The 24,622-nt window shown below is 37.2% G+C and overlaps 1 protein-coding gene across 2 annotated transcripts in view; it reads right to left on the reverse strand.

The window, feature by feature from the left end:
* Positions 1–24,622, reverse strand: part of LOC122790871 — a 172,435-nt gene that overhangs the window by 66,388 nt on the left and 81,425 nt on the right. For both annotated transcript variants that reach the window (XM_044058532.1, XM_044058534.1), the window contains exon 3: positions 8,064–8,134. In XM_044058532.1, coding sequence (XP_043914467.1) covers positions 8,064–8,134 — 71 coding nt within the window. The remainder of the gene's footprint in view (positions 1–8,063; positions 8,135–24,622) is intronic.

Here is a 24,622-nt window from a genome sequence, read left to right on the forward strand (position 1 = left end):
AGTTTGTGGAGAAATTAAAGGTAAGTTAGTCTAATATGAATAGGAATTGCAATATGAAGTGGGGAAAACAGGCTTGTGGTATATTTAGAGAGAAAGTCAAGGAACACAATTACATACCAGTAAGGAAGAAGGGAGAGTAAGGAGGTATATGGAATGAAAAGGTACTATGTTCACATATAAAGATATAGTTTATCCTAGTTTTGAGGAAGAACAGAGACAGATTTTAGCTAGGATGGCTTTCAGAGTGGTTTTGAAATATGGGAGGGAGGGTATAGACCTGATCTATACAGGTAAGGAGTTCCAGGCCTTAGCAACTTTGTACGAGTACAGACAATGCCCAGCTGATTTACTAGGTATGTAGACAGACAGAGGAGTTTTTGGTCACTGGATCACAATGACTAACTGGGAACACATATCTGGAATTTTTTTTAGTGATGGATAGGCAGATGGATGCCGAATAATTTTATAGCTGGTAATAAGTTGTGTATATGGTAGTTGATTTGGCCGTTCTAACCAATTTAGGCTTTTCATTGCTATACAGTTGTGGGTTCTGAAAGGAGTATGTGCTGCAAATATAGCAATTCTGTTGTAGCACTGTTCAAGTTTTAATTTTTGTGAAGCCTGGAAATTAGTAAGGATTGGAGCACCATACAGAAGAGTGGGGAGGAGACAAGTGGTGGTAAGTGTAGTTTTAGTTGCATCAGTGAGAAAGTTTTGGCTCTGAAAGCATCACTAGTTTTTGATGTTTTTCTTATGCAGTTTTGTATATGCAGGTCGGTTGTAAGTTTATCATCCACTATCACCCCAACAGTTTGCTATGAGTAGTGACTTCAGTGGCTGTATTATCAGGAGAGAGGACTTTAAATGTAGTTTTTTTCAGGAGCGAGAGATTCAGGGGGAAAAGTAGTAGTTTGGTCTTTTTTGGGTTGAGCATGAGTTGTGAGTTATGAAGCCATGTTTCAGTAGCTGATAAAGCTTCTATTAATTTTTTGGAAGTGTATCATATTGTAAGATGTGCAAATGAGAGTGGAATCATCTGTGTATTGTATTAGGGTGGCCTGTTGTGTGGATGTATAGAGGGTGTTGGTGAAAATATTAAAGAGGAGAGGACGAAGGACACAGCCTTGTGGTATACCAGTAGTGACCGAGAGGTAAGGAGAGAGTGTGGAGTGCCATTTTTCTGACTGATACCTATTGGACAAGTAGCTTTTGAATAATGGAAGGGTGGGCTTAGAGACACCTGGTGAGGACATTTGAAGAAGTTTGCTCTGACAAATCGTGCTGAAGGTTTTAGACAAGTCTAGAATTAAGGAAGAGACTAATTTGCCAATATCTCTAGCTTTATTGACAGCATCTATATAGGTTAGAAGGGCAGTGCTAGTACTAAGGGAAGGATGGAAGCCATGTTGTGTAGGGGATAGGAGGTCTTCCTGCAGGAGATAGTCTAACAATTGTTTTTAAATGCATTTTTCAAGTATTTTGGTGAGGAAAGATAAGATTGCTACAGGTCTAAAGTTATTAATGCCTGTTGGATTTCCTCCTTTGTGCAGAGGGATAATGTGTGACTTTTTCCAGAGAGAGAGACTGTGGGATTCCCAGATTGACCTATTTATAATGATTGAGACAGGATAGGCAATGCTATTGGCTGCTATTTTTAGGTATTCACTTGGAAGGTCATCAGCTGAAGAAGAGCATGGTTTGAGTTTGTTTAAGAGAAGTTTTATATAGGATCTGGGCACAAGTTTGAAGGTGAAAGTGGATGTGGTAATATGTGGCTGTTGGGCAGGGTTTTGATTAGAAGATGATGACTCACTGGTTAGAGATGCTATACTATCTAAAAAATAAGAGTTGAACTGTACTGCAGTTTTGAGTGGCAAATTATTGCAGAGTGTAAGGGGCTTCCCACCCTCAAGTCAGTTTACAACTGAGGTCAATCAGTTTATAACCAGATCAAAGCAATTAACAAAGAAATGCAAGTAAACGAGGTTGTCTGTCATTTCCTGAGACTAAACAACTGACGTATGCAGTATAGTCTACTGGTCAAGCAAAAGTGGATGGTGGCCAACATAGGTAGAGGTACTTAGAGTGCAGGGACTATTTCACGGAGACATTCAATCACAGAGCAGGCATGTATTTAACAAATTAAAGGTAATATGCAGCGAGGGTTTTTATGATAAATATGCTTACATTAAACAGTGACACAATTCTCAGCAAACTTTAAGCTATAGGGCCTTGTATCAGAGTTCCTGCAATATCAAGGTCAGATGTAGTGACCTCAGGCTCTGTAAAGAAAGAAAGAAAAAAAATCTACTAAGCTGTAAAATTATACTGTGTCAATAAAGTTAGTACTTATTATACAAAAAAGAGAGACAGAGAAAGGTCCACAGTAATTCAGAGCAAGAGAATGCAGGGGAAATATAACAGTCAAAGCAAGAGAAAACAGGGGAAATATAAGAGCAGAGTGATAGTAAGACTGTAAACTCAAAGTAGTTTTACCAGGAGGTATACTGATAAATAATCACAGTAATGCATTGTGAATACCCAGCTGTATTCAGCCAATTATCAGAACATGGCACTATGCTGATATGCATGATATAACACCAGATATAACCAAGATGTTAGGTGAATTAGGGGAGAAATGGCTCCTGAGGGTACTCATAGCAGTACGTTGAGAAAGGTGCATTCCATGTGACTGGAAAATAAGTATTCTAGTGCTGTTGTAGAAGGGCAAAAGGAACATTCACAACTGTGAGCAGTACAGAGGTATCAAACTCCTGTCATACTACATCAAAGTTTCTGGAGGGACTGGCTGATAAAGGTTTTCTATAGAGTAGAAGTAACATGGAAGGTGATCAGCTCAGATTCAGATCAGGATGCAGCACAACTGACTTGGTGGTTGCAGTGACACAGATAGTGCAGAAGTTGGAGATGAGGAAAGAGTCCAACTGGGCATTCCTACACATGGAGAAAGTGGATGACAAGGTCTCAAGAAAGCAGATTTGGGCAGTCCCGTGATGGTTTAAAGTCCCAGAAACATTAATAGAGTCAGTACAGGCTACGTACAAGGACCCAGTGACAAAAGTAAGAACAGCAAAAGAAAAAACAAAAAACTCAATGGTATGAAAAAATAAATAAAAACCAAAACAACAAAGCAAAAATAAGCAGGACATAATGCTCAAGGTCAACAACAATTTTAGTATATATTTTTTTTACAATGAAATGAAGTGCTTTTGTTAAAAAGTTAGACTTCATCAGAATCACAGAGTCAAACACTATTTGACCATTTAAATAGTAAAATCATGGTCACATGTCTGATTAATAATTAAAAACAGGAAGCTTATCAAAACATTTTGTAAAAAAATTTACCAGAATAAAAACACAGTCTGCCCCACCGAACGGTCAAAGTAAAAAAAAAAAACAACAGAATAAAACAACACAATAAACACCAATTAGCTGTTTGTATTAAAGAATTACCACCTTCTTCTTCAAAATACAATTAATATTAACCCTCTCATTTAAACCTGGGGGGGGGGTCATAGGCTCTAAATTTTATCTGCCACCACAATTCCCTCCATTCCAGATGATTTTCCCAGTTACCTGCCAAAAGTTCGACTTCAATTGTCTCAATAACTGAAAAAGAAACATTTTTGAAACCGACACATAATGAACTATGTCTGGCAAAAGCATTTTTATAGTTTTTGACTCTAGTTACATAGTTATGTTCATACCTTTCAACTGTCCAGATTTTCGCAGAATGTCCAGATTTTTACTTCATATTTTGTCTGTTCCTCATAAAATTGGTGGTTCTCTGGCAAATCATTGAGTAGTGATGTCAGTAAATAATGTCAGACATTTGAGTTTCAGACTTCATAGCCTTCAGAAAAATGCATGCTAACCCAAATTATTTTAATATAGCAATGTTCTAAGTTTATAAGAACAGTTCTTAAAATCTGTCCTTATTTTGGCACCTTTGTCCCCCCATTATTTCTACCTTTGTCCAGATTTCTTGCACTAACAGGTTGAGAGGTATTGGTTGTGTTCATACATTCATTCTTTTAAAGAGAGTTTCATCTTGCCTATATGGAATGCATCACAGGTAAAACAGGTAACTGCATAAACCAAAGTTCAAGCTGCACAATTTGCAGTAGGAAGGGAAGTTAAATTAGAAATCTGTTCAAAGATGTCACAGTCATTCTCACAATTAATATCCTCACACTGACTACAAAAACTGTGCTTTGTGGTAAACTTGGCTGACATATAATTATAATTTGAATTACTCAGCTCAAGTCTCCTCTTAATACTCCATCCCTTCTTAAAAATGCAACCGGGATTATTACCAACTAGTTCTTTATCATTATTAAAATGGGTTAAAATACCCCAATGCTTTTGAAATATGTCCTTAATGACATTTATTTCAGAATAATGGGTAAGATTATTATTATTATTATTGTTGTTATCAACCCAGTTAACACTAGTGGTAGCCTATGGTTTCATTACCCCACCCTTAAGAATTAGAAGGAATTTTGTAGTTCACCTAAACAAAACCTCCTGTGCTTTTTCTTCTAGAATATAATCAAAATAATCCCTTTCATTGAACATTGTACGTAAAATGTTTAATTCTCATTTAAAAGTACTACAATCAGAGATAAGCATAGAAAGTCTAATCATCTGTCCTTTAACTATCCCATCCTTCTGTTTAAATGGGTGGCAACTTTGAAAGTGCAAATAACTATTAGAAATAGTACTCTTTCAAAACACATTTGATAAAAATACAATTCAAGTCAGAATTCATAGTTAAAGTAACATCCAAAAAATCAATAGTTTTGTTAGAAAATTGTAAATAAATTCCAAAAAATTAGTACTACCATTTAACTATTCCAGATATTCTAACAACTGAAGACTTGTTCCATTCCATAAAACAAATATATCAACAAGTTATCATAAATCAGTAGTAACATGTTTTGAAAAAGCTGAAGGAAAATAAAGTCAAGTTTCCAGTGTAAAATAACTAAATTTGCATAAATGGGGGCACATGCAGCCAGTGTTTGGACTGAAAGGAATGGTCTCAGTAGGAGTTGGTGTGCAGAGTTGAGCTCTGAGACTACAGATGTTCATACTGGTGATGGACTATATTAGCAGACAGGTCAGAGAGGACAGATCAACAAAGCTGCTGTATGCAGATGATGTGGCATTACAAGCAGGCTCTGAGTAAGAACTCCACCAAATGATGGGGCAATGGAATGCAAAACTGAAGGCACACGAGATGAAATTGAATAGAGGCAAAACAGATGTCATGGTAGAAATGAGGGATCAGGAAAAGTTGAAACTTGAGATAAAACAGAAAATAAAGGAACAGGTTAGGACATCAAGTATCTGGAAGGGTTGGTTGAGAAGGGAAGTCTGAATGAAGAGGTCAAAGCTAGAATCACTAGGACAGCACCCAACTGTCTCAGAGTTTCAGGGGTAGTGTGTGACAGAAGAATGCCAAATAAGCTGAAAAATAAGGTGTACAAAACAGTGGTGTGACCAATACTAGTGCATGGTACTGAAACTTAGGCAGTGAAGACAGAACAGTTGAGGAAGACAGAGGTGACAGAGATGAAGTGCCTGATATGGGTGGTAGGAACCACATTTAGGGACAGACAAAGAAATGAAAACATCAGAGCAATAGCCCCAACTGCAGAAAAGCTGATGGAGAAGAGATTATGGTGGTTCAGGCACATGTGCAAGAAAGCAGAAGACAGTCTAGTGAAGATGATTTGGGAGAGAGACAGAAAAGGCAAGAGGAAACGAGGACATTCAGCAATGAGATGGATGGTCTGCATTAGAGAAAACCGGCAAGAGTCAGGCAAAACCATCAGGGAAGGTTGAAGAGCAGCACCAAATTAAGAAAGACAGTGACAGCTAATGTGACAGCCGACCCCCATGTTAAAAATGATAAAAAATTGGGGGGGGGGAGGGTTGACAGTGCCCTTCTTAACAGTATGTCTGAATTAAAACAAAAAATCAATGAGTCATTTATGCAATCAAAAAAGTGCATATAGAGATGTGTCATTGCCATTCCATAAAATAAAAATATTGCCCAGGTATCTACAATATAATCTAATACTAGACAAAAATGTACTAATAAAAACAAACTTGGTCTCCTAGTATCAAAGAACAACATTAGCAAAAGCTGGTGCTGAGGCTATTACCATCGCAATACTTCTAGCTTGTTTAAAGCATTCACCCTCAAGAAAGACAAATTATCTTTCAAGACAGCCACCATAAAAGCTGTAAGCAACAAAATATCAAGCTGGAACAAACTGGGGACTGTCACTATAGCTTCCTGATATCAGTAACATTAATTACCATGTGGAATAACTACAAATAAATCTTTCCTTGCAGATTAAAGAGTGAAAAAAATCTGCCTGCAGTCTAATTCAAAAGAATGAAGTGTTTATAAAATGAATATGTTTAAAAGCAAAACTACATCTGTGTATAAATCTTGGTAGAAAGCTCAGGTGTAGTTAATAGAAAGTTTGCACAACAGATAAGTGCAGCTTACACTAGATATTCAGTCATAACAAAAGTAAAATTGTCACTGTATTTACATAATGCTAAAGATTGTAAAGCATACCAGGAATCTTTTAGCACATAATGTTTGCCACTGAAGAAGCCTTTTAATTTGTATTCACTAATTCATCCAAAGATTCTATCTTGGACCCTGCAGATGAAACAATGAGTCACAGGGGACGATTGCAGATAATTTGTGAGTTTTGGTATACCAAAGGTAGCTGGTATGAGGATGTTTTACCATCAGATAGTTTTTAAGAATGGAAAAACTGCTTTCCATACTTACATTATTTAGCCATGCATCTGACTATGCATAGGCAATGTTAATCTAATTTCCAAAGGAAGGCTGATAGAAAGAATTGTCATTCAAAAAAAATCAATCATTTTCGAGAGTAGCTAAATGTGCTCATAATAACCATGCCTCCAAGTTTGTCAGACTTCACAATCTTGAGAGATCTATATTTTTTTAATTCCTGCAATAATTTTCTTTTGCCACTTGGAAGGTTTTAAAAAAGTTGTTTATGATTTGTTAGTTCACAAAATCCATATATCAGTTTCATATAGTTTTTCAAACATAGAACTAGGTCCCAGTAGAAGCAGGGACTATGGCTTAGCAACTAGGGAGTCTCTGTGTGAGATCTGCTGGCCCCAAAATTAAACTAATCTTCACTGTGAATAACATTACTTCAACAAGCAAATCAATCTAGTTAAGTTTAAAAGTGGGAACAAATGTAAATCAGTGTTTCTAACAGAATATTTTAGTGCTTTTGGTGTCAACAGTACCTGGAGAATATTTAGAGTGAATTATCTCCGCTCCCCACCCCCTTCCTGACCTTGATGGATAATAGTTTTTGCCTCCTTCCTGCTCTGAAAAAGTCATCACGTCGGAATAAGTTAATTAGTGGCTGGTCTTTTGGGCTAAAAAAAAAAAGTAAAATCGTTTAGTTGTAGTTTTTGTTTGGCAGTTTTGTCTTTGCTTGATGTTTTTTTTCTTGTAAAAGGTTACAAGGCCTATCTGCTTAAGAGACGGGGAGAGTTTCATGTGTAAACATGACTAGCCTTAGATCCAACAAGGATTTGGAAGTACAGCACAAAGTTAAGATTTAAATACCAAGGAAAGAAAATACAGCCAGCATCTTGTTTGTACAGTGCATACAGTACAGAAAAACCTACTATATCACAATACTCACTATCCCGTGCGAAATGATTGAAAAAAAAAAAACAAATAGTGAACATGAACATGAAAAACAGTTGCATTAGTAATCACCAGAACGAAGGCATCTGACATGAATCATACAGCAACCAATGTTAAATAGATAGAATACAATAAATGTGGATAAAAAAATCACTTTGTACATTACGAAAGCATGTGATAGTTCCTTAAATATATTTAGTTTCTGTACTAGAAACGAATATGCCTAAAAATCAATATATAAACTGAATAGATTCTATACTGAATTAGAAAATTAAAGCATGACTCATCTCAGTAAAATTCTAGAATAACTCACCTTCAAATAAAATTTCATTAGATCGGTTTGACACTGTGAAAGTAGCCTCCTTCTTAAAACATGTTCCATTTCTAAAAAGAAAAAAAATGGCACAGTGTGGCAACAGGCAAGTAGCAAAGCACACCAAACTCTTTATTAAATGCATTCATTATTTCACTAGATGCATCACAGTTACATGAGTCACATTCACAAAAATTTCTGCCCACTTGAGTATAGAATGGTTGCCAAGAAATGAGCAAATGGGGCTAAAGTATGTGTTTGTGCATGTAGGTCTTTACTTAAAGGCTGAGTGTTACCAGCAGATTAAGCTAATGGCATGTGTGTGAACAGGGGCATCAGAAACTCTTATGGCTGCTAGGATGATGGATTTACCAGAAGGCTTAACCCATATTGTACTGGGTACGGCCCTAGTACATGGATACAATAACATTCATTGCAGATTAAACAGAGAAAAAAATATGCATGGAGTCTAATTCAAATAATGAAATGAAATGTTTTTAAAAGGAATATGTTTAAAAATCTGTGTAGAAATCTTTGAGAAAATTTGTGTGTGTAGTTAACAGAACGTTTACACAAAAGCAAAATGTGCCTTACACTGGAAATTCAGTATTTAATATTTAGTCAGTTCTAGTATCAAACAAATTGATTTTTCTGGCAAATATCCATGCCCTGCAAGCTTTACTTATAACTTAGATTGTGTGAAATCAGTTTATACAACGTTTAATGAAATGTCATGCTAGTAATAAATTAAAAAGCTGGCTAGTGAAACAGTATTTAAAAAGATTACAATGACCGAGTAGCTCTTTTTACACATCCTTGCAGATCGGGCTATACCAAAATACCTTCTCCTGGTATTTCTACATAGGCAGAGATAGCCAGAAGTGCTTAGTCCTGACATTTCCTTACAGTCACAGATAAATCCAAACAGCATTTCTTCTAAAGGGTATCATCTCCTCTCACAAAAAAACTCTCTAGATTGTCTTCTCTTCCATCTAGAATCATCCTATGACCCTTTTTAGAGATAAATTTCTCCAATCTGATGGATATCAGGGTACTCTGCACTAATTAAGCCTCTTTGCTGATGTGCCTCATTAATTTTTACCGACCTGACTGCTTCTAAGCTTGTGTGCTTCAAAGGACCAGTTACCACTCTACTGCAATATATATATATATATATATATATATATATATATATATATATATATATATATACACACACACACACACACACACACACACACACACACACACACACACACACGGACACATATACATATATATATATATATATATATATATATATATATATAGAGAGAGAGAGAGAGAGAGAGAGAGATCGCTCTATGTATGTATGTAAGCACTGCCCTTCCATCTTGGCTCTTGGATACATAGGATGAACAGCCTCCTCAGTGCCACTATGTCAGCTTGGAAGTAGGTGACATGATGGTACAGAGGAGGCGGGACATCTTATGTATCCAACAGACAAGATGGAAGGGCAATGCAGCAAAGCCACTTGGCTTGGAATCCACAGTCTACTACTCAGGAGGAGGCCAGGCTAGAAATGGTGTGGGCATTGCAATAAATGAGAGAGGCTTAAGAAGGCAGTGAGGGGATACCATCAGAATTAATGATAGACATATGGCAATCAGACTCCAGTGTAATAACAGGGCAGTATTCATAATAGTAGCCTATGCCTCATAGCAGGGTTGTGATAGTGAGGAAAAGACTATATTAATACAGCATTTGCATGATCTACTAGATAAAGCAGAATAACATGAATTGGTGTCGATAATGGGTGATTTGAATGCATGCATTGGGACAGGCAGAACAGGAGAGGAAGACTTGCTGGGTACACATGAGTGGGGCAACAGGAATAAAGAAAGAGAGATTATTCTAGACTTCTGTTTGGCAATTGGCTTGACAGTAGCAAACACATGGTTCAGAAAAAAGAGACAGTCACAAGATCATATAAAAGAGTGGCCAACATGCAACTCAGGTAGACTTCCTCCTAGTATGGAAAGGGCACTAGGGTAAAATCTGTGATTGCAAAGTCATTCCAGTGAATCAGTTGGTCCACAGCATAAATCACTGGTTGCCATGGTTCTATATCATAACAATGAAAGGAACAAATCTCTAATGGCTGAAATATCGAAATTGCCATTCATCAAAGCCACACCCCCCACTAATTATATATACCAACTCAGAGATCGCACTACAGTGAGGAAAGGGCGAAATTCCCGATCTTCACTGTACCGCATTCTCACAAAAAACAAACCAATGAACGGCAATTTCGATATTTGTTCCTTTTGATGTTACGATATAGACTCAGTTGCCACAATCAGCTGCAAGCAGTGGTCAGAGAAGGTTCTAAGGTCAACAGAGACCAGGCTAAAGAACAGGAAGTTGACTGGAGAGAAAATACTACAGTTCAAGGAATTACTTAGGGCTCTAGCACCCCAAGAAGAGGGGGAAATAGTTTGAGTTGAAATGAATGGCAGCGCCTCAAAACAGCATGTGTGTGGACTACAGAAGAGATATGTGGTTGAGCCAGGTATGGTACATAAGGAAAGCTGTGGGGGAATACAGAAGTCTAGGAAGTCATCAAAAGAAAGGAGTGCAGGAAAAAGTGAGAGATAGAAAAGATGGACCAGGCTAGAAGGAATACTGGTTGGCTAAGAAAGGAGTTACAATAGCAAAGAACAGGGCATCGGAGGTACTCGACCTGTTTCTGGAAAGTGAGTCAATAGGTGGCACAAAGAAACTATATTAGGTTGCAAGGCAAAGACAGAAAGATAAAGAAGATAGTCAGATACCCTTTATAAGGGATGCCAGTAACAACCTGCTCACCAGTTGACAGAACATCAAAGGCAGATGGAGGGAATACTTCCAGCAGCTTCTGAATGAAGAAAACCCCACAGAAACTGTACTGCCAAAGAAGAGGAGCCCACGCTACAAGAAGTAAGAATAGCATTAAGAAAAATGAAGTCAGGGAAAGCAGCAGGCTCAGATGAGGTCACAGCAGATATGATAAAGATGCAGGGTGAAATAGGGGAGAAATGGCTCCTGAGGGTACTCATAGCAGTGTGGAGAGAAAGGTATATCCCAGATGAATGGAAAATAAGCATACTCGTGCCAGTGTACAAGAAAAAAGGGGACATCCACAACTGTGGACAGTACAGAGGTATCAAACTCCTGTCATATTGCGTGAAAGTTCTGGAGATGGTGACTGATAAACAAATACACAGAGTATTAGAAAGTAAGATGGGAGATGAGCAGTTCAGATTCAGATAAGGATGTAGCACAAGTGACCTGATGTCTGTAATGAGACAGATAGTTGAGAAGAAGCTAGAGATGAGGAATCAGTCCAACTGGGCATTCCTAAACTTGGAGAAAGCATTTCACAAGATCCCAAGAAAGCTGATTTGGGCATCACTGCAGTGGTCTGAAGTCCCAGAAACATTGGTAGAATTAGTGCAAGCTATGGACAGGGGCCCAATGACTCAAGTACAAACAGTGTTCGGTCTCATAGACAGGTTCCCAGTAGGACTGGGTGTACATCAGGGTTCAGCTCTGAGCCCACTGCTGTTAATACTGGTGATGGACTACTTTAGCAAACAGGTCAGAGGAGACAGATCGACAATGTTGCTGTATGCAGACAATGTGGCGTTACAGGCAGACTCTGAGCAACATCTTCAGCAAAGGATAGGGGAATAGAATACAAAACTGAAGGCACATAGGATGAAACTAAGCACAGGTAAGACAGTGGTAATAGCAACAAAGTGGCGAGATCAGAAGAAGCTGAGAAATGAGATAGAAGGGAAGATAGTGGAACAGGTAAACAAGTATCTGAGAGGGGTGGTTGAGGAGAAGGGAAGTCTGAATGAAGAGGTCACAGCTAGAATCAGAGGGGCTGCAGCCAACTGGCATAGAGTATCAGGTGTGGTGTACGACAGAAAAATGCCAAAGAAAGTGAAAAGTAAGGAGTACAAAACAGTGGTGTGACCAGTACACTGTATGGTACAGAAACCTGGGCAGTAAAGGCAGAGCAGATGAGGAAGCTAGAGGTGATAGAAATGAAGTGCCTGAGACGGGTGGTAGGATGCACTCTGTGGGATAGACAAAGAAATGGAGACATAAGAGTAGAAGCCTAAGTAGCTTCAATTGCAAAAACGATCAAAGAGAACAGATTACGGTGGTTTGGGCATGTGTGCAGAACACTAGAAGACAATCTGGTGGAGAAGATTTGGGACAGACAGGAAGAAGGTAAGAGGAAATGAAGGTGTCCAGCTAAGAGGTAGATGGACCGTGTGAGAGAAGATTTGTGTCAGTCATAGGAGGCAGGAGTGTAGCTTCAAATTGCGAGCGATGGTGACAATTAATGTGACACCCCGACCCCATGTAGAAAATGGGAAAAGGGTTGATGTTGATGATGGTGATGATGACTTGAATGCATGCATTAAATTATAAGATATTTGAAGGTTTGTGGGGAACTTGTTTAAGGTGTTAAATATTCCTTATTTAAAAGAAGGTAATATGGAAAATATCTGGTATGATTATTATCACAGTCCATATTCATTGCATATTCCTGTTTTACATTATGTTGTTTGTTTATTTAGAACTATAATTAGGAAAATGTGTACATTCATGTCTTGTATATTAAGAAATGGGAAGGTAAGTCTGATATTAAAAACATTAAAGACATTGTATCAAAAAGTAAGGAAAGTGATGATTTCTTAAGTAAATTAAAATATGGTATATAAAAAGAAAGAAGAGGGTTGAATATCTTTTAAAATTTATTTTAATTATTACTGTGTTACTCAACTAAAGGTTTGTTTTTGTTGTGACAAATGCTTTGTCCTCTTGTAAAATAAACTAATTTGTTTCATGTTTTAGCTGATTTTATTTAATGTTTTAATAAAATAAGGATTTCCTACTCTTTTTGTTATGTACCATAAAACCTTTCTTATATCCACTTGAGCTACCAAGTACTCAGGCAGAAGGCAGCTCAGTTTAACATCCCTCTGAAGGATGGCATCTGAAGAGTGTAGCATTCCCCATATGCTGCACTGCTGTACCAGTACTGGAGAATAAATTCAAGGACTAGTGTGGGAATAGAACCCAGTCCCTTCTGATCTTAGAATCAAAGCTGAGGGTGCTGCCTAGTGAGCTACTGATGGGAAATGAAACAGGTTTTTTTTTAACATACTGTCATGCACAACAGCGACATATTGCTATGCATTGCCAGTACTTGGCAGACATTATCACTTTCTTGTGGAGGGAATGGATTCAATGTATACCTTCATAGCACACTGTAGGCATGTGTATCAGTGAAGTCCAGAACAAAACACATGGTAGGAATGTGTTTCCCAAAGAGACGTACCATTCATGACTCTGCTACACATATTTTCCAAATGGCTGCAGACTGCTGCATTTTGTGCCATATGCTACTTATTACATTATGCTTATTTACTGAACATGTGACACATGTTTGATGTTTTGTTACTCATATCATGCACCCCCTGCTGGACTTTAAAGTCTTATGCAAGGAACTATTTGCGGGCATCATGTAAGGATCAGTCTGGGGTCAGTTGTTAAGGTTGTATAATAAATATGTTTCACCAAAACAATCGTTGCAACCATTTTAAAGTCTGAAATTTGTAACTGTCAATCCTGGAATAGTGAGACTGAATATGAAAAATGAGCAATACATGTAGTAAATCTGTGATCATTGTACTTCAAAGTATTCCCTATTCTCTGAGGTATTTATCTCTCTCTCTCTCTATATATATATATAATATATATATATATATATATATATATATATATATACATACATATATATAATATATGAGAATGTATATATTATATCATATATTATATATGAGTATGAGGGTGCAGACCCCATGCTGGGGGATGCAGAGGCAGAGGGCTTGCACCCGGGAAAAAATCAACTTAAAAGGAAAACAGTAAAGTTTAACATTCACTGTTGTTCTTTATTTTCACTATGTTTGTTCCCTAGAACTATGGGACTCACAGTTATGGATTTCAGAATTATAATAGGAGGTCCCATAACTACAGTATTCCTAGTCATGTCTACAATCACATGAAGAAAAAAAAAAGAAAAAAGATTCCTGCAATGCAGGAATTATTTGTCTTTTGGTTCTTTGTTTTTTTCCTGCAATCACATTAAAATGAGTGTGTTTCTCTGCCTTAGCATGTACCATTTTGCCATTTTATTTGTACAGGCAGAAAATAAATGAAGGAACACAGGGCAGCATTCCAAAGAGGGAAGAGTAGATTTTCAGGTCAGTGTGGTATGTCCCTTATTGTGATACTCAAGTAATACTTTCTCTGTTTGTCATACTATATCCCAAAGACATGTTTATGTATGAGTCTCCATTTTCAGATGCATGTCTCCAAATATAATGTTCATAAGGGAGGAAAGCCATGTCCATCCTTGTGTCATCAGAGGAGTTATCTGAGAACTCCATCAGGTGCCCTGCCTAATCCATGTTACAGAGAGATAAAAATCTGACCAAGACCCAGAGGACCTGAGTGCAAATAGCAGCTCAGGTGCTGAAACAGCCAGAGAGGAGAGGATGAAAAATGAGTGCCTACAACTCACCCTTACTTGGGGGGGGGGGGTACGGTGGTTTCTGGATTGGCTGTTTTGTTGCTCCATTGCTAAGGGGAAGAGGCCCCAATGCACAGGAAACAGTCTGGGAAGGGATGTGACCTTCAGCTGTCCAAGTCAATGATGGCAGCATTTGTCTGAGCATGTGAAGGAGCATGCATACACAGAAGTGGGATATTGATAGTCTATGCAGTGATGAAGGTGCTTACATTACCACCAGGGCAGGGTTAAGGATTAAAACAGAACTGTCCCCATTGCTCAAATCTTACCAGGTATGGGTGGGGACACAATCAACCCTCATGGTTGGATAAGCTTCTCTATAAATCTCACCCCAGTCATTATTAGGTACATCTGTAGTACAAGGAACAATGGGTTGAATCTCATAAGGGGAGGCTTAATGATTAATATGTAAGGTGGCAAAAAACATAATGACAAAAAATCCATTAGGTGCCAGGTTTCCTATGAGAGGAACCCAGAGGGAGCTGTGTATCATGTTTTTGAGGTTCTCATCCCAGGTATTTAGATCAGTGTATATGAAGATCTGTCAAACAGCAGAAAATGCTGTGGTTAGGGCACTGTCTCCTAGACTTGTGGCAGTAATACATTGCTATGACAGACCCTTTGAGGCAGTCCTAACTGCATTCTCCCTAGCTCATTAAAAGATCATGCTGAGGTCAGTTGACATCTGGCCTAGGTTTCATAGCCATAGTCCACCTATATAACATTTAACCCAAACTTTCAGTAAATAATTCCAGAAACCAGCTCCAGTGAATTGAAGTTAAAATTCAACAAGTAAACAGTTAAGAGTTTTCATCCTTCAGTAAAAAGGACTTCATCAGAATATTTTCTGTTAAGTATAGCCTCATTATGAAGAGGATGATCTTCATGATTGTAGAAATGCAAAATGGCATGCTCCTTATGGAGCTTCTTGGCATACATTTAAACTACTCTCTCATATATAATAAGCCTGAATGACCTCATTAGTTTCTTGGGTCTTTTTATAAAGACACCTCCAGAAGTTTGCAGTATAGTCAGAACTGTCTCAGCTTTACTCATGTATTATGTAACTACGATTTGCAACTCTACAGATAAAAATACTGGGCCCACTTCTTGAATGCTTCAGATTTTAAGAGAGATTTTTAGACTGGCAAAATAGGAGAACATTACTGGTAAATATCATGTCAAATTCTTTATAATGGACCTCTGTTTGTATATTTTATTGCTGCATTTTTCTCCTTTTTACAATTTTTGGAGTATGGATTTTATGTACTTTTGTTTTAGACTATAGCTTGGAAAATATTCAGTAATGATATTTTAAAAGTTTTCAGTGATTACAGTAGGGTTATATTAAATAATTACTAAAATGAATATGAAATGTTGTTATTGTGACTTTTTTAATTTAAATGTCTATCATTAGTACTGGCTTGTCTGCAGGGGCAGCTTGTGCTACTGGACTGCAGGACTGCAGCCCCCCATCTGTAAAAAGAAAAGAAAACAACTCCATGCATGCTTGCAGGAATCCGGACTGGTGAAACAGCAGTCTGGATTAGGAAGAAGGCATCAGACTGCAGAGATACGAGCTGGGGCCTGTACTGCAAAGGGTTGAGGAAAGGATTTTGAAGCTGTCCAAACTCAGGTACTATAGTGTGTATGTGTGTAAAATGCCCCCGTTAAATATACCTGGTGGCTAGAGAAAACTCAGACTCAAACCTTGTACCTTGGGTACAGGTAGCAAGACCATGAATTTGCTACCCACCACCACTTGTGACAAAGCTATTCAGATTTTTGCCTCATACTTTTGTTCTATTCTATTCCTCATAAAATCTGTGGTTTTCCGGATTTTGAATTCACTTAATAATAACAGGCATTTGAATTTCAGACTTCATATTCTTCAGAAAGTACATGGTAACACAAAACCTTTTATTCTTGCAATTTTCTAAGTTTATAAGATCAATATTTGAAATTTGTCCCTATTTTTGGGGCTGTATTCCCCCATTATTGGCTTTGCCCAGGTGTTTTTTGCTAAGAGGTTGAGAGATATGGTGAGAACTGAATTCACTAAATGATAACCATTTAAGTTTCAGTCTTCCTGTCTTTCAAGAATATAGCTGATTTGGCATAGTGTTATGTTACTCTGACTGTAGTGCACAGGGTTCTGGGGCCAAGACTTGGCAGTGAAATGCATGGTGGTAACACAGCATTTTATTGTAGCAAATTTTAAAATGTGTCCCTGGTTTTGGGGCTTTTGTCCCTCCCCAATAAATTTTGGCTTTTTCCAGATTTCTTGTGCTGCAAAGTTGAGAGATACAGTTGAGTGCCGAGTGGATTTTACAAGGAACTGAGAGCTTCAGGGGAAGAGAAGTTTAGTGCTGCTTATACTGAGGCTGCTTGCTTTGTTAATAGCACAACAGGTAGTATACTTGCTTTTGATGCAGAAGGCTGTGGGTTCTACTCCCACAGTATGTAGATGCATTGGTGATACTGTACCGTGTTATACTTTTAAAGGGGGTGGATGCTGCAGTCCAGAGAATGTCCTCTTTGATGGAGATACCTAGTAAACATAAACCTGTTATCAATTTGTCATCCATTCCCTATTGCAATATTACTAGCTTATCATTTTTTTAATGTAACAAAGGCAATTTATTCCTATGTTACACTTTATTTGTAGATGAAACAATGTATTATAAAGCTGTATGCATGCAGCAACCTCTTTATTAGTTACACATCTCTTTAATGTGAAATTATTTAGATGACTTTTACTTCTGCAGAGACTGTGCATATTTACTGATATTGGTGGATTGTAGAAGTTTGACTAGATTTTTATGATGAAAATGTTCTGAATTGGGAAGTTTTGTCATTATTGGTGCATGCATTTTGTTTCTTTGTTTACTGGAAAAAATGTTCAAGACAATAAATTTAAAAGGCCCTCTAACACCTGTACTGTATTATACAAGGAATATAATTTAATACAATCAGGAAGGTGCATCAAAGAACATATGTATGTTTCGTGTGCAAGGGGCCTATGATTTGAAAACAGCCCAAAGTTAATCCTTATCTGCCATTGGCCAGATGTATTTTCTTTGAATGTGGATTTGAATGCTGTTTCAATGAATGTGAGTTTCAAGGGCAGAGAGGTTTTAATGCTAAGTCTATTTTCATTGTGAGACTGCATTGCTTTGCTTAGCAGAGGTCTATTAGTGTTAAATAAATAAGACTTTTAAATGAAATCCAAATCATCGTAGAGGTAAAGCAGTATGCACATTACACTGGTTATGGTAAATGGGATGAAATAGCCAGGTAATGGGACACTGGAATGGCTGTAGGGGGGAGGCCCAATTTTACCATGATTTTATGAAGGGGGAAGGGTTGCAAATTCAAAGGCAGCCTGGCTGAACTATACTACTCAACTGTCCAGATTTTCACAGAATGAATAGATTTTTGTTTCTTATTTTTGGTTTGTTCCTCATAAAATTTGTGGTTTTCTGGCAAATCATTTAGGAATGATGTCATTAAATAATGACAGACATTGAGTTTCAGACTTCATACCCTTCAGAAAAATGCATGCTAAAGCAAGACCTGTTATTCTATCAACTGCCTAAGTTTGTACAAGAACAATTTTTAGTACTGTTTGTATGTTCCCCAATATATTTGGCCTTGTCCAGATTTCCTGCGTTAAGAGGTTGAGAGATATGCACAAATAAATCACTTTATAGAATTGAGTATATCCAAACCTCTCAACTGCCCTCGATTTTGGCTCAAAATGTTGCTCTCCCCCCAATAATCCCTCTGCAAAATGGCAATTTTGGAAGAAAACATGGAGGGTTTACAATTAAATAATTGTAATTATCAGAGTTGTAGATTATTTTTATTTCAGAAAGGCATGCAGATTCTCTTATTTTGTCAGCTGCTCAAGTTAACAGTACTAATATTAAAAAACTGTCCCTTCTTTGACAGGCTCCCAGCTATCTTGTGTGGCTATTTTACATTTTTGCATCACATTTTGGTCTCTTTTTCATAAAATCGTGGTTTTCTGGCAAATTAGTGTCAAATCATTAAAGACTAAAGTTAGAAAATAATGACAGACATTTGAGTTTCTGATTTCATACCCTTCATAAAATTCATAATAATGCAAGACCTACAATTCTATTATCTTTCTAAGTTTATAAGAGCAATACTTAAAAAATGTTCCTTATTTTTGAGCTTTGTCCCACTTCTGTTTATGGCTGTGTCCAGATTTCTTGCTCTGAGTTTGAAAGGTATAACAAATGGGTCAGAGCCATCACCGTCAGCCAGAGACATTTAAAATGTTGACATACTTGTTGCACCCCACTCCCCCCATGTAGTGACTCTGGATGAGTCCAAGCAAAGCAAGGAGCAGTTATGCAGTGTAAGTGTGCAGAATATCCCCACATCCAAGGTAGACACAAGTAATACAGTGGCTTTTCATCTGTCCTTGATTTTGCAGAATGTTCTGGCTTTCTGTCATATTTTTATACTGTTGATTTATGCTTCTTACTATTCAGAAAATGCATGTTGTTGCAATGCCTGCTGCTCTGTGTTTAAGTAGCAATGCTTTAATGACAATCAGGTAAGCTTGTCTGAGATTGTAAGATGCAAATAAGCTTTAATAAGCATACTGTTAAAGAGTTACCAACATTAAAAGCCCCTTTGACATGTATCTGTCCAGACATAAGCAACAGTTAGAATACCAACAGAGATACCTTATTAAAAGGATGCAAGGCCTGAACAATATGTCCTACATGAATCACCTAAAAGCCCTGTCCCTATACTTGGTATCCTACATACTGCTAAGAGATAATATGTCTGTCATACAAGGCATCTCCCAACCCAATACTGCTAGATTTACTGCACATCAGCAAGCTAAATGGCATTAGAAATACTCAGTCTAGAAATCTAAATCTCTTCCTCAGCATCAACAGAATGGTTTGAAGGGACGAGTATTATTTGCAGAAGATACTGTTGCTCTGCAACAGACTCCCCAGTCGTGTAAAACAAAGCTTATCCCTGTTCATATGCAAGCACAACTTCGATCTATGGATGGGAAGCAGAACATTTTCACCTGAACTGTTCCCGTACTACTAATGAACAGAGGCAGCACCCAAATGCTTTATCCCATGTATGGGTCCCCTCAAGTTATTTATGGTATGAGTCTAGTTATTCTCACTACGGGTAATATGTAATTACTGACCATGGAATGGGTAAGGCAAATCTAACAGCAAATGGGATGGGTTAATTCAATCACCAAAAGAGAAACTGGCCAGGCATAAAATGGTCTGCAAGGTCAGCTAGCATAGTACTTACCTGGGAATCTATAAAGACAAAGTGAAGTCATACTCATTACAACAAGATGTATACAACAAATGTCAAATCCAATTGAAATGTTTTATGGCATTTGGAACTTTATTTTGTTTGAAGTGCAGTGGTGTAGAAAAAGTCATATCTGCTGCTTTGTGATCTTCTGGCTCACAATATGGAATGCATACCCTTCTGCTGAAAGCCTGAACAACTAATTTCAAAAATGAATGAGGTTCTGATGTCAGTTACTCTGTGAATAACTGTTGGGGTGACAATTCTGCTTAGTGTACTCACTAGAGGTTTTAAGTTTCTGCCATGTCTTTATTGTTGGATCTGGAGTGAACTATTCAGCAGGGGGTTACAAGTTCCAGACATATCTTTAGTGCTAGATCTGGAGTGAAATATTCAGCAGGGGGTTACAAGTTTCTGGTATGTCTGCTGTATCTGGAGTGAGCTTTGATCATCTGTGCAACCATAAAGTGGATTGTGATATTTTTATTACTCTGCTATTACTGGAAGGAAAGGAAGCATGTGGTGTCCAGGAACAGTCTAGCCCTTAGTGGAAGCTAAGGACAAAACAATCATGGACTATACAATAAGGAGTACAGTAATGGTAGTCCCTGATATTCTGTGAATGGAATTTTATGAATAGCACACAGTCCATGGCCTTGCAGAGTAGACACATTTGGCAGACAGTGCATGGTATGACAACCTTGTTATGGCCTTCAAAACTGGAAATGTGGAAATATTACAAATAAATGGCCTTCACAGTAATCAAGGTGGGAATGCTAACACTGTAAATTATATATGTTGTCAAAAACAGGATGTAATTATAATACTGCAAACATAAGGGGTAACTATATCTCTCAGATACTTAGCACAAGAAATGTGGACAAAGCCTAAAATAAATGGAGGACAAAGGCCCCAAAATATGGACAAATATGAAATATTGCTCTTATGAACTTAGAAAGTTTGTAGAATAGCAAGATTTGTGTTAACATTAATTTCTAAAGGATATACAGCTACAGCACTCAGGTTTCAGTTAAAAAAAATGTTTTTCTTTTAAAATGTAGCAAGCATTTGCAACAGTTTAGACCACGCATGGAGGGCTACAGCACTCAGGTATTACCTCAAATTCAATACCAGCTTTTAAAAGCCAGTATTGAACTAAAGATTGATTAGGAATCAGGATGACTGATTGGATGCAGCCAATCGCACCCCCAACACTTTGCAGCCAGGGATTTTGCCCCCTTCCCACCAGGCCGTCCTATTGTTGCGACCAGTAATTATTTTTGTCGAAATATAGGTATAGGGATAATCCTACCACTCATTATATAATGGACTTGACTTCTTTCTGTCTTTCTAATAATTTTTTTTTTTTTTCAAGCCATTTTTACCATCAACTTAAGGGGCTATGGGGCTGGGGGGGCATCTTTTATGCATATGTTTTATGGGTAAATTTGAGTTGGAATATATTTTATATAATTTATAATAATAAAATTTTGTTTTTTTTTTGTTTTACTACACTGATGAGATGATTTTTGATTTTTCTATTTGGGTGTGGCATTATGATTGTTTATGTTTTTCAGATCTCGTTCATTATTTAGATATTACGTTAACTGGAGTGGTAGGTGGGCAGATATACTACTGTATATATATCGTGGAATTTATGGATGGTCAGTTTCTTAAACAAATGTTAAAAAGGGTAATAAATGGGACTGTAGTAACAATAATCAAGAAATATACAGTTTTTTCCCTTTAAATATATGGTTTTCTTCTGTAATATAATAATAGGTGTTTAGTGGGTCCCCAGGGGATATTATTAAATATTTTTGAAATTTCTTTGTTTCAGATAAAAATCTTTATATTTTTTTTTCCTATTGTTCCTAAACTGTCCTTTAAAGAGGGGAATTTATCTGATAAATAATTAAATTATACTATTATATTTCCCCATTGGATAATGTATATAATAATTTGGCTATAGTAGTACTAAATGTCTGTGTCAGTGTAATATTTGTAAATTTGTAAAGCCCTTGAATTTATATAATAAATTATTTTATTTATACCTATTTTTATTCATGTAATTATGTAATTACAAGGAGTCTATTTAGATTCGATGTCCATGTAAGTTATATTATATTGGTGACAAAGAAATTTTTTGATTTTGCCCCCTTCTCCCTGCCCTAGCTATACTGTTGGCCATGGTTGCTACAGCAACTGTGAATATGCAGCAGTATATGAGAAGAGGTTACAAATCCATGAGCATGTAATGCTCTAGATCATGTAGTTCTACAGTTCATTTATGCAGTCTGTATTTAAAACTGCTTTGTCAGCAACTTGTTTAACCATATCAGTACTCCTTGTTTACCCCTTAAGAAAGACTCTTCTGCACAATGGGCTTCAGCTAACATAATAGATCAAATAAAAGATAAAAGACATAAATATTGTTTATGAAATGAGGTCCTGTCAAGACTTTCCTGTAATTAATTAAAGCAGCCATGGAAAACAATAGAGTAAAGATGATTACAAAGGTTTGCATTACATACAGTTTGCCTACCTGTCCAGAATAATTTAATAAGCAAAAAATAAGGCAAAAAAGCAGCTCAAAATGTTACATTAATGCTATGTGTGGTGTTTGGTTTCACTGATAGTATATTAAATCTTACTGGGGATGAAGCATGATTTCCTTAGAAACATTTATGACTTCTAATATTTGGAATATCTCCTAAGATAAAATCAAATACACATCACTAAATGATATTTTAAACACAAAGACACTGGAACACATATATGATGCAATACCTTTTACTGAACCAACACAAGTTCTGCAATTACATGAGCCTGGATTTTTATTTGGCTTAGCTGGTGAACCAAGACAATTAAAAATGACATTTCCAGACTTCAAAAGGGTAAAATAAGACAAAACTGGAAATAAAATAATTTGCTTCAGAAGTGGGAAGAGGGAGCATGCTGCTAAAAATTATTAATTAATAATAGAGGTGTTGCATCTAATAAAAATGCAAATTTTAACCAACATGCAGGTAAGGAAAATATAAATGTTGTGCCTATCAAGAGCAGTCTCTAACTAATATGCTGATAATAAAAACATTCCAGAGGAGTGTGATAAAATATTTACTATATAATCAGCATATATTCTCATTGCCTCTATTAAATTAACCAAATATAGGGTATTGGTGGATTGGAGCAAAGTCATACTTATTAAATAACATTATGTCTACAAATATATAAACATTTGACAAGATAAAGGTGGAAGAAACCCGTAAGTAAAGATTTTTTTTCTTAACTAGTACCAATTTTGTGGCATGTGGTTTTCTTTACATGCTATAAAGTAAAGGTTTTTTAATTTATTTGTAAGTGTAATGGGGATCGTAAACAGGTGCTACTGTTCTTTTATTTTTCCTTCTCATTCTCCCTCTTTCTTCTTGCTCAGTTTAAAGAAATGTAGGCACTGTAATGTTAAAAAAATGTCTAGTTAAAAAGTATGATAAAAAGAAAATTGACATTGACTGGTGTTGAAACCATGGCCTTAAGCTTAACACCAAAAAAATGCATCATCATCCCCTTTGGTAAAATCCCAGTTCCCACTAATTACCATCGATGGGAGCCCACTGGACACTGAAGGCATTATAAGAGATCTGAGGATGCAGGCTGACAGCAACCTCTCCTTCGATCATCACATTGCCACTGTGGTCAGAAAGTCCTTCTATGTGGCACATCTCATTACCAAGGGTTTTGCATCCAGGAAGAAAGAGGTCATCGTCTTTCTCTACTTTTCCTTCATTAGACCAATCATTAAGTATAATGTCCCATTTGGCATGTAGCTCACTAGACACCTGCAACAGCTGGAGAGGCCACAGAAGTACCTCACAAAGAAGATCCTAGGCATTAAACACATGTCCTACATGGACAGACTCAAACGACTCCAGCTATTCTCTGTCTCATATCACCTACTTACAGGCAATCTCTGCTTGACTTACAAAGCCATGTCTGGCACAGCTCTGTTAGAAATGCTATATCTAAAGAAATCCCAATCTCTCTGCATCACACGCTCCAGAGACCTCAACCTCATTACCACAATCAACAGAACATGCTAGAGGGACAGATTCTTCACCCAGAGACTGCCCATGATCTGGAATAGGCTTCCCGTACATGTTAAGCTGAGCACCTCGCTGTCTCTCTTCAAGAAACACCTTAATGAGTGGATGGGTAATAGACAGTTCACCCCAGGGATCACTCCAGTTGCTCTACTTGATAGAGGCACTGGGAACCAATGTCAGGTGGCACGATGCCAGGGCACTTTATGGGCTAGGCTTGTAAAGGCTCTAGGGCCATTAGCCTAGTACACACCTATACACCTATGAACCTATGTGCTTTTTCTCATTCTTCCATTGGAGAATGATTGGCTTGAGGGCCTTAGACTGATTTGGTAACATGATTCAAGAAAGAGCAAGTAAATGAATAAGAACATTGAATATTAATTTTATAGTGAATACATGTTTGCTCAGTAACAATTCTGCAGCTGGGCTACATGTTTCCATGGAAACAATCTGATAAAGAGAAACCAACTGCCTGGTTCTCATGTCTCTAT

Source organism: Protopterus annectens, chromosome 16.part0 (genome assembly GCF_019279795.1).
Source record: "Protopterus annectens isolate FY-2018-M chromosome 16.part0, PAN1.0, whole genome shotgun sequence".
Classification (NCBI taxonomy): Eukaryota; Metazoa; Chordata; order Ceratodontiformes; family Protopteridae; genus Protopterus; species Protopterus annectens.